Source organism: Coregonus clupeaformis, chromosome 28 (genome assembly GCF_020615455.1).
Source record: "Coregonus clupeaformis isolate EN_2021a chromosome 28, ASM2061545v1, whole genome shotgun sequence".
Lineage (NCBI taxonomy): Eukaryota > Metazoa > Chordata > Actinopteri > Salmoniformes > Salmonidae > Coregonus > Coregonus clupeaformis.
Window position 1 is genome coordinate 30,910,149 of NC_059219.1, and position 11,827 is coordinate 30,921,975.

At 39.6% G+C, this 11,827-nt stretch overlaps 1 protein-coding gene across 1 annotated transcript; it reads left to right on the plus strand.

The window, feature by feature from the left end:
- The first annotated feature begins 1,240 nt into the window (after positions 1–1,240).
- LOC121543615 (zinc finger protein 239) lies at positions 1,241–8,563 on the plus strand. The gene is made up of 8 exons (XM_041853632.2): positions 1,241–1,536; positions 2,340–2,536; positions 3,369–3,473; positions 3,585–3,680; positions 3,941–4,051; positions 4,224–4,344; positions 4,455–4,748; positions 7,384–8,563. The coding sequence occupies exons 1-8, from the start codon at positions 1,503–1,505 to the stop codon at positions 8,388–8,390; spliced, it is 1,965 nt and encodes a 654-aa protein (XP_041709566.1). The 5' UTR covers positions 1,241–1,502; the 3' UTR covers positions 8,391–8,563.
- The last annotated feature ends 3,264 nt before the right edge of the window (positions 8,564–11,827 follow it).

Sequence of the window (11,827 nt, forward strand, 5' to 3'; positions counted from 1 at the left end):
TATTATAACATCAGCTTATTATAATGATGCCATAGACGTGGCAAAGTCATTTCTCGCAGATGTTTGTGGGGAAAACAAAGTAGATCATGTAATTCTCATACACGACAGCTCCGTCCGACATAGAGAGCAATAGTAATGGTGCCTTTTTGTAGGCACTAACTCCGCCATGGTTCGTTGGACAAAGCCTATGGGGAAATGAGTGGAGTTTTTGGATAAACGGCGAAAATTAGGTCTGTGGTAAACACAGGCTTGGGAGATCTTATACGTTTTGTTCTATAAGATCATCTTCATCAGCTAACGTCACTTTTTGTGAATTTTGAAGCATTTATGTAATTAAAAAAAGCACAAAGCACATAAAGGCTTCATAATTCATAAAGGTCATGTTAAATGACTGATATTATCTCACAGAACAAAACGTAGAAGATCTCCTAAGCCTGTGTAACCTTTTCGGCATTTATCCCAAAACCCTATTCTTTCCCCATTCATTTTCCCCATGGGAATGGCTGAACGTATGAGAGGTAACTCATTTCCGGCTTTTAGGACTACAAGCTGGCGAGCTCTATCATCATCCTTATTAATTAATGTTGATGGTTAAGAGGCAGCTCCCCAGAAAACTGCAGATGACTTTGACCTCCGTCTGACAAGGCAAGTATGCTGGACAAGCATTTTGCACAATGATGAGCGCTCTAACTTTCTTGGTAAGATAGCTGGAGGAGAGTAACAGCGCTTTTGTTGACATTTGAAACATAAACATATAAACCATTAACAATATTTCATTCGTTATAATACATTTTAATTACGGAAGTGGAGCTGTCTCTCAGTTAGGGTTTTGACTAGGAGGTATACAGGAACTTTTTCATAGTAGGTTAGGAGAACTTTCACAACAGGTTAGGAGAATTAGGCTAAGGTTAGAAAAAGGGTTAGGGTTAGCAAAAATGCTCCTAATCTGCTATGAAAAGTCACCTTCGGTTGTAGCTGTCCTCCATCCAGTCACAACCACTGGGTCACAAACCACAGTATTAGGGAACTATTGCTGCCTCTTACATTCCTTATGTCTGTCATGTGACATTTCTTGTTGTGATTTTAGTGGGCAATATTATAAACCCTCAATTAAACTAAATTATATATTGTAATGACTAAATTCAAAGAGAATAATATTTGTGGTATGCCTCTTTCTCTTTTGAAATGAGGACCTTTATTGTGAATAACTTTTTTTAAAGATCACCCGGAAGTACTTGGTCAAGGTCAATGATTTGTTTGTTGTTAGTAAAAGTAATGGGATGTGCAAATGTTGGCTATCTATAGAAAACGGGTTTAGTTTGCTAGCTAACTAGTACATTATTATCTAGCTTGCATACAGATATCAACCTTTTTAGCTACGTTGTAAGCGTTTAGTATATATTCTAGGCATGGACACTCTATCTAACGTTAGCTTCAAACTCATTAGCTAGCTAACAGTAGCTTGTTTCAGTGGCTTTTTTTATTTTCTTCGCCAACTAGCTATGGATAACATTATTGATCCAGCATCGGAACAAGGTTAGTTTGTGTTAAATGTAGCCAAGTAGCTAAATGTAGAAAAATGAAGTCGTGACTCATTGCATTTTTGTTTTGTTTTTACATGGACCATTCAAATATGTCCTATAGCCTACACATAGCTTGTAATATTATTAACTCGCAGAGTTATGGAATTGATTTGTTTATCTGCAGCGGTGTAAAGTACTTAAGTACAAATACTTTAAAGTACTACAGTAGTTTTTTGGGGTATCTGTACATTACTATTTATATTTCTGACAACTTTTACTTTTACTTCACTACATTCCTAAAGAGAATTATGTACTTTTTACTCCATACATTTTTCCTGACACCCAAAATGACTCGTTACATTTTGAATGCTTAGCAGGACAGAAATGGTCCAATTCACTCACTTATCAAGAGAACATCCCTGGTCATCTCTACTGCCTCTGATCTGGCAACTCACTAAACACATGCTTTGTTCCTGAATGATGCCTGAGGGTTGGCGTGTGCCCCTGGCTATCCGTAAATAAAAATTAAATAAACATTTGTGCCATCTGGTTTGCTAAATATAAGGAATTTGAAATGATTCATACTTTTACTTTTGATACTTAAGTACATTTTTGCAACTACATTTACTTTTGATACTTAAGTATATTTCAAACCAAATACTTTTAGACTTTTACTCAAGTAGTGTTTTACTGGGTAACTTTCACTTCTACTTGAGTCATTTTCTATTAAGGTATCTTTACTTTTACTAAAGTATGACAATTGGGTACTTTTACCACCACTGTTTATCTGTTAATTGCTCTTCTCTTCGGTGACAGATCTCCCTCTGTTCTCCTTGCGTCTCCTGGTTCCACCTCTACGCCTGATGTCCGCTTTCATGTGGCAAGTGGCTCAACAGCGTAATGTGATGCAGTATGGGAAGCTGGAGGAGTTTGTGACTTTGGTGACAGAGATGGTTCCAGAGCTGCTGAGCTCCAGGCAGAGGACCCAACTCATCCTGGGACTGAGAGCAAGGGTGAGAAAGGTGGAAATGGTTGGGATGGGAAGAGTCTTATGATGGAACGAACTATGGGCAGCTACTAACTGCAATTACTGTACATATGCCCAGGCCCTGGTCTGATTAATCAGGCTGTAATACACAATTCATTGGTACATACAGCCTGAAACGAATGCCTGCAAAATCGTGTAAATGTTCATTACAAGCCAGAATGTTGAATAAAATTACATTTAAACTTACTTTACCGGTTGTCTGTGCGTTTTGTCCTTCAGCTGTTTGAAATTTGAGACAAAAAACCACAGGAAAGTATTGTTTACACAACCTTTTAGAGATATGGTTAGGCACCTAGGTAAAATGTGTTTTATATTGGATATTCGTTTTTCTCTCGTCAATAGCTATTGAACCAAGCATTCCATGACAATGGAAAAAGGTATATTCTGAATCGGGAGGATGGAGAATATTTTTTCAATATTTTGTTCCCCTACAATTCCACCCCCCAAAATTCTCCATCCTCCTAATTCAGAATATAACATTTTCATTGTCATGGCTATCTTGGAGTGAGAAAAAAAATCCAATATATATGTAACTTTACCTTGGTATGCCCTAGACAATACTTTCCTCTGGATATTTTATCTCAAATTTAAAGCATCTTATGGACAAAACGTGCAGACAACCGGTAGAGTGAGTTTACATTTAATTTTATTCAACATTCTGCCTTGTAAGGAACACTTACACGATTTTGCAGGCATTCGTTTCAGGCTGGATGTACCAATGAATGGTGTATTACAGCCTGATTAATCCGACTACCCTGTACCTAGTCCTGCTTTTTACATATCCACCTCTTTTCCAGCTGGTTTTAGAGTTGTGTCGCAGTGAGGGTACAGCTGACTTCCTGACCATCCAGGCCCACCTGGACATAATCCACACTTTGACAGAAAAATCCTTACACAAAGAGGTAGGTTAAATTGGTAACAATTTATGAATGAGCCACTGGAAGAACTTTATTTCTGAGAGATGCACTCCTGTACCTTTGTCAGATGTTTTGTTTTCTTGTGCCTAATGACAGAGTCATGGTGATGAATTGGAGGCTTCAGATTCTAACTTTGTGGAGCTGGTTCAAACCCTGCTGGAAGACCCTTCTGAGAGGGAACATTTCTTCCAGGTGAGGAACTTTCTCTCTAGACTTCTTTATGATCCTTTTGCTTGAGTATATTTCTGAAATAGGCTACCAGTTGAACGTCAAATACTTAGATGATGTTCAACTGCTCCTCCATTGTTCCCACAAGCAAGGGAGGAGGCTGATGACATCACATCAGACCAACTCAACTCCTTGAATGGCCTACTCCAAAATAGCTGGAGTGCATCTTTTAGAGGAGACATATCGCACTAGACCCATTTCATGCTAAATTGTCTACTTCACAGGAGGTGTTCCCAGTCCACTATGGCCCTCGGTATGACACAGCGCTGCAGACACTGGTGTGGGAGTTTCTCTCCAGACTGGAGGAACTGCTGCCTGTACCAGACCTCACACAGGTACTGAGGAAAACATCTGTTCTAAAAGATTGACGGAACATAGCGTGTGGCTCTACAGATGAATTGAATGGTGTTTTTGGTCATTTCAAAACTTGTCTAAAACCTCAAGTGGCTGGAACAACGTATTTGAACTCTTTATTATCCTGTATTCCCTCGGCCCTGCTCCTCTTAGATAACAGCATGGCTCGGTGCTGCCCCCTCTGTCCTGGAGGAATGTAGACAGACTGTCTTTGACCCTGAACAACTGAAGACAGTGATGCAGCACCATCAGCGTCATGGAAACCTGAACAATAGTAAGTCTTCATCCAGATGATGGCTATGAAGTAAATAGTCCAATTGGACACCTCTTGTATTTTTTACTTGGCAATGTAGGTGAGTGTAACTGATGTTCTCTCATACCCAGGTCATGTCTCTAAATACACTGCAGATACCATCCTGTCCACACTATCCCTCCCTCCAAAAATGAGAGTTGTTATTAACAATGAGCCAGACAACTCTGACAATGTGAAGACATGCTCAGATGAAGATGAATGCATAGATAATGGGGTAGAGGTCTGGGAATATGAGGACAACAATGAAATCCTGGATGATGACACTGATAGATGTTTGGAGGATCTAGGACTGTCAACATCAGAGCAACAGGAGGGTCTATCACCTGGAGAGACCTCAGCGTTGGTTACTCCAGGACCCTGTGATGGTAAGGAAAATAAAAAAAGGTCAAACACTCATCCATTATTTATGACTAATAAAGTATATGAATTACAATGTGCAGGTAACTGCCAAAATAACAGAAACACTTGAGTAAATGAGGGATACAAAGTATATTGAAAGCAGGTGCTTCCACACAGGTGTGGTTCTTGAGTTAATTAAACAATTAACGTCCCATCATGCTTAGGGTCATGTATAAAAATGCTGGGCAGGCCATTATTTTGCCTACCATGGCTATGCAAGAGTGGTAACTGAATGGTTTGAGCATGAAAACGATGTTAACTATGTGCCATGGCTGTCGGTCACAGATCTCAACCCAATTGAACACTTATGGGAGATTATGGGGAGGTGCCTGAGACAGTATTTTCCACCACCATCAACAAAGCACAAAATGATGGAATTTCTTGTGGAAGAATGGTGTCGCATCCCTCCAATAGAGTTCCAGACACTTGTAGAATCTATGCCAAGTTGCATTGAAGCTATTCTGGCACGTGGTGTCCCAACGCCCTTTTAAGACATTTTATAATGGTGTTCACCTTTGGTTCGGCAGTTATCTGTGTAAAAAAATATATATATACAGTGAGGGAAAAAAGTATTTGATCCCCTGCTGATTTTGTACGTTTGCCCACTGACAAAGAAATGATCAGTCTATAATTTTAATGGTAGGTTTATTTGAACAGTGAGAGACAGAATAACAACAAAAACATCCAGAAAAACACATGTCAGAAATGTTATTAATTGATTTGCATTTTAATGAGGGAAATAAGTATTTGACCCCTCTGCAAAACATGACTTAGTACTTGGTGGCAAAACCCTTGTTGGCAATCAGAGGTCAGACATTTCTTGTAGTTGGCCACCAGGTTTGCACACATCTCAGGAGGGATTTTGTCCCACTCCTCTTTGCAGATCTTCTCCAAGTCATTAAGGTTTCGAGGCTGATGTCTGATCATGTCTTTGTCAGTGGGCAAACGTACAAAATCAGCAGGGGATCAAATACTTTTTTCCCTCACTGTATATATATATATTACCAGTCAAAAGTTTGGACACACCTACTCACTCCAGGGTTTTGCTTAATTTTTACTATTTTCTACATTGTAGAATAATAGTGAAGACATAAACTATGAAATAACACATAGGGATCATGTAGTAACCCAAAAAGTGTTAAACAAATTAAAATATATTTTAGATTCTTCAAAGTAGCCACCCTTTGCCTTGATGACAGCTTTGCACACTCTTGGCATTCTCTCAACCAGCTTCACCTGGAATGCTTTTCCAACAGTCTTGAAGGAGTTCCCACATATGCTGAGCACTTGTTGGCTGCTTTTCCTTTACTCTGCGGTCCAACTCATCCCAAACCATCTCAATTGGGTTGAGGTCGGGGGATTGTGGAGGCCAGGTCATCTGATGCAGCACTCCATCACTCTCCTTCTTAGTCAATTAGCTCTTACACAGCCTGGAGGTATGTTGGGTCATTGTCCTGTTGAAAAACAAATGATAGTCCCACCAAGCGCAAACCAGATGGGATGGCGTATCGCTGCGGTAGCCATGCTGGTTAAGTGTGCCTTGAATTCTAAATAAGTCACAGACAGTGTCACCAGCAAAGCACCCCAACACCATCACACCTCCTCCTCCATGCTTCACGGTGGGAACCACACATGCAGAGATAATCCGTTCACCTACTCTGCGTCTCACAAAGACACAGCGGTTGGAACCAAAAAACAGATTTCCACCGGTCTAATGTCCATTGCTCGTGTTTCTTGGCCCAAGCAAATCTCTTCTTATTGGTGTCCTTTAGTAGTGGTTTCTTTGCAGCAATTCGACCATGAAGGCCTGATTCACGCAGTCTCCTCTGAACAGTTGATGTTGAGATGTCTGTTACTTGAACTCTGAAACTGAAACATTTATTTGGGCTGCAATTTCTGAGGCTGGTAACTCTAATGAACTTACCCTCTGCAGCAGAGGTAACTCTGGGTCTTCCTTTCCTGTGGCGGTCCTCATGAGAGCCAGTTTCATCATAGCGCTTGATGGTTTTTGCTACTGCACTTGAAGAATCTTTTAAAGTTCTTGAAATGTTCTGTATTGACTGACCTTCATGTCTTAAAGTAATGATGGACTATCGTTTCTCTTTGCTTATTTAAGCTGTTCTTGCCATAATATGGACTTGGTCTTTTACCAAATAGGGCTATCTTCTGTATAACACCCTACCTTGTCACAACAACTGATTGGCTCAAATGCATTAAGAAGGAAAAAATTACACAAATTAACTTTTAACAAGGCACACCTGTTAAATGAAATGCATTCCAGGTGACTACCTCATGAAGCTGGTTGACAGAATGCCAAGAGTGTGCAAAGCTGTCATCAAGGCAAAGGGTGGCTACTTTGAAGAATCTCAAATATAAAATATGTTTTGATTTGTTTAACACTTTTTTTTTGGTTACTACATGATTCCATATGTGTTATTTCATAGTTTTAATGTCTTCACTATTATTCTACAATGTAGAAAATAGTTTAAAAAATAAAGAAAAACCCTGGAATGAGTAGGTGTGCCTAAACTTTTGATTGGTACTGTATATATAAATAAATGGTGGTTATGTAATCTTATCTCTTGTTTTTTCTCCTTACAGAATTGAAATTGGATAATTCTCTCAACGTAGTGGTGAATGCTGACGAACCATCCCAGGTTCTTACCTGCACCCTGCCTCCATTCTCTCACAGTGAAATGGCCAACCTCTGCAAGGACATCAAGATAAACCAAGTAGAAAAGGACAGCAAACAGGTTGACAAGAAAAAGAAGGTGGTCAGAAAGGGGGACAAAAAGAGGGTCATCAAAAAAAGGGTGATCAAAAGGAGAGTGATCAAAAAGAGGGTGATCAAACAGGTTGACAAGAAAAAAGAAGGATCCCCTGCACCCCAAAACAGGACTCATACATGTGAGTGTGGGAAGGTTTTCAAAAAACCATCACTGCTGACGCTACATATGGGAGTTCACACGATGCCATATCATTGTGACCAGTGTCCCAAACGATATGCTACTCCTGGGGCTCTGAAAAAACACCAGCTACTTCACACAGAAGAAAGGCCATTCGCATGTGAACACTGTGACCGGAGGTACAGGAGTGCTTATGATCTCAAAGTGCACATACGCAGTCACTCTGGGGAGCGCCGTCACATGTGTATTATCTGTGGTAAGAGGTTTACCCAGCAGTGTACGCTAGTGAGACACATGCGAATGCATGCTGGGGAGAAGAATTATTTATGTAGCATATGTGGTAAGGCATTCCTTAGCTCAGGAGAACTGCGGCTGCATACACGAACGCACACGGGAGAAAACCCCCACACCTGTAAACATTGTGGAAAGGGTTTCAAAGCATCTTGCCAACTTACGGTTCATCTGCGCTCTCACACAGGCGAGCGTCCTTACACCTGCACCCAATGCCCAAAATCTTTCACTACCTCAGACTCCCTGAGAACGCACATGTATACTCACACTGGCGAGAAACCTCACCAGTGCTCAGAGTGTGGGAAAACATTTACTCAAAGGGGTAATATGGTAAATCATATGAGAAGAGTTCATAGACTGGTTAAGATTCTCCAAAAGCACTCCAACAGAAAGACAGACAAAGTCTCGTAAAAATGTTTGAGATCGAAATAATCTTTTTAGGAGTTCATTCGAATCTAAATACTAGAAGTTTGAGACAAGAAATTGCATGCATAATCCTGTTTTAAATATATGATTTTACAGGTCCTCTTTTGTATATCAGATTATCATACCAAAACATGTTTTTCAATAAACTTCTTCAGGTTTGTCATGTCTACACCTGATATCCGAAACTGCAAATAACGATAATGATTTTAGAAGCGGAAATATGGTTGACATTGACCCAGTGACATTGACCGGTAAACGCGGCATATGTCGGCTCAATCGGAAATAACCTTTAAATTTGAACACAGATCTTCTGTGATACGTATTGAATCCAGCCATAGTCTATACATTTCTCTCCCAGATCTGCAAAACCAGTGGTGCAGAGAGTTTGAGGTCCAGGGTTCAAATCCATATTTTCTTGTGTTGGGTTATTGAGACATACAATATGACTCAACAAATCTGCCAATCCTTAAGTGGCGCATTAGGATTGTTCAAGACACAGAATCATGTGTGGACAGACAAGATCGTAGCTTCTAATATTGTCAGTTCCTCATTTATTTACATTAGGTAATATCAATAATTGAATGAGTCAGCTGTGCCATACTATTAGTGCTGCAGGACAACAAAATAAGTTATTGCAGTCCAAAAGTTCAAATATTGTCTTTTCATATTTTGAGTTGAAATCAGCTACAACAGAAACAAACACAAGAAAGGACAAACTTTCAACACTGGTCTAAATGTATGAATTAAGCATTTCATATTATAACATCAGTTTATTACAATGATGCCATAGACGTGGTAAAGTCATTTCTCTCAAATGTTTGTGGGGAAAAGGAAGTATATCATGTAATTCTCATACACAACAGGTCCGTCCAACAGGTTGGCGGAGTTTCCTTCCAATCATTTACTCTTTGGGCTGGTTTCCCGGGCACATCATCAGCCTAGTCCTAGACTAAAAAATATGTTCACAGGAGATTCTCCATTGAACGTGCTTCTCAATCCAAAACTAGTTTTAAGGCTGGATTTAATCCATATCGCTGAAGAGCTGCACCACAGAGTTTCTAAATCCAGAGGCGCAACATCGAGAGACTTCCGGGAACGCTTGCGAAGCAGACCAGCCCGGGGTTTGAGAAGTCAATGAGAGAAGTGAAAAATTATTCCTTAGTTGTTAATTTTCTCAATCTAAAGGCACAACCTTGATTCATGCCAATATCTTAAGTAGTTGAACATGTTATTACTCAAACCTTGTGAAAGTGACACGTTTTCATTTTTGTCTAATATAACTTTTATATCGAAGGAGTGCCTTTGATTTGATGACCTGCACATGCGCAGTTCGGCACAAGACGACCGTTAGACCCGATGACGTGTTTCTGCGCATGAGCCTAGCTAGCCAATGTCGCCATGTCATCGCCTACAAGTGTGATCAAGGATTTCTATTGGAGAAGCAGTTTATGCCTATCTTCATACTGTACTGTCTTTGGCTGCACGAGAGAAGTGTAAAGGCAATGTTCCTGCATTCGTGGAGACCGCATTCACGGTAAACACTGCATATGTTGCTCAATCAGAAATTACAAACATTTCAATCGCGCTAGAGCGCTGAACTTCAACGTTACAGATTGAATCCAGCCCTTAATCTGTGCCTGGAAAAACGGCAGTTGATTTCAGACATCATGTATACAAAGACAGGCTCTTAAAAGACTTATAAGAACACCATACTCAGTTGGTGCAACATTTAAGAACAGTCCTAATAGAAATGTAATGCATAGAGTGGATTAGATTTATTTTTACCCCAAGAGATTTCAGTGCAGAGTCATTCCATGTCATTTCAGCAATCCATGACAGCCACCATCTCAGAATGATCAGAAATTGTTTGTTAGAAACAGGTAAGATTGGCATTCCTGAAACATTATTTTGTTGAAATGTAATTTTATCTCTCCGAAATTAAGCTAATTGATTGCACACACATTAGCCGTTTTAATTAATAGGATTCAGATAATTCAATATACAAAGTACCCAACATCCGATTTGGATCAAGAATATTCCTTATGTCTTACTCATTGGTAGGAAGAAGTTTGGTCCAGATTTTGGGTACTATGTTTATTGAATATTATCTGAATCCTATAAATTAAAATGGCCAATTTGGGCACAATCAATTTCCTTAATTTCTCAGATCAAATTCTATTTCAACAAAATAATGTTTCAGGAATACTAATCGTATCTGTTACTAACTACAGAAACGATTTCAGAAAAATCTTAAATGGTGGGTGTCAATCCTCTTTCTTGTCCTTTTTGAGGTGGAATTACCCTGCATCTTTGGGCCTGTATTGGTAGGTTGTGTCTAATAACCACCAAAAGATGGGCCACTTTTTAGGGTTTCAAAACCCTATTTGTTTACAGTTTGCATTGTGGTGTCCTCTGACCTATTATGACATCATATTTGAGTGAATGCACTGGTCTGGGACCAAGACATACCACCGTAGAAGACAGAGCCATGCAGTCAGTAACATATACTGTGATAAATATGGAATACACGTTATACTTCCATACGTATCTATAACTCCACTATCATCGTAAGCCTCTGGTAATTTAAACAATAAAAAACGTAAATGAAACCAAGCCATTAGTGCATGCACCAAGCTGTCCATAGAGTAGCAGGATAAAACAAAAGTTAATTCATATTAGGTACAATTATTGTCTTTGTCAGCATTATGCATTATTTTAAATATAGTACAAAATATTCCATAATACTATATAGTGATTATTTACAATTCAGTAAGGCATGCTAATAGTGTATGTCGTTAACAGCCACTGTTCTTGTGTTAGTGGGTTACAGTTCGGTTACAGTTCGGCGACACAGCTCAACCCTCCTTCATGATCCAAACTAGGACGTCAATAATACTGAATGGAACAAGCTTTAGGTCAGTCTGTTGACCTTGATGTGTGTCCACTAGGGGTGTAACGATCCATCTACTACATCGATGTATCGATTTATATTCCTATGATCCAACTACATCGATCTGTGCTCGGCAAGTTGGCCTTTTGGACAACATATATCGATCTAACATCGTTTTAAAATGTAATAAATCGATTGTATCGATACTAGGAAATAACCCATTGGATTTAAGCACGTCAGACTTTATATGGATGTTTTTTCTTAGCACTTTTAATGATAAAGGCTTTAAATATTACTCGATTCAGTCTGCCTATCCGTGACGTCATCGCGCAAGCAGCAGCGCAAAGGTGCCAAGACAACAAAACATAGCATGGCGGACCACAGAGGAGAAGCCGACGAGCGAGAAATTATCAAGCCACCATTGCGGTCCTTTCAAGAAACAGGAATCTAGGAAACTTCACCTGCACTGTCCAGTATCCAGGTATTTATTTCAGTCACACTGGTTGAATTTTTGGCTAAAAGGTTACTGAAT

Coding starts and splice junctions, on each gene's coding strand:
- LOC121543615 (XM_041853632.2), top strand. CDS start 1,503: ATGGATAACATTATTGATCCAGCATCGGAACAAG. Junction 3,681..3,940: donor AGAGGGAACATTTCTTCCAG/GTGAGGAACTTT, acceptor TCTACTTCACAG/GAGGTGTTCCCAGTCCACTA. Junction 4,749..7,383: donor TACTCCAGGACCCTGTGATG/GTAAGGAAAATA, acceptor TTCTCCTTACAG/AATTGAAATTGGATAATTCT.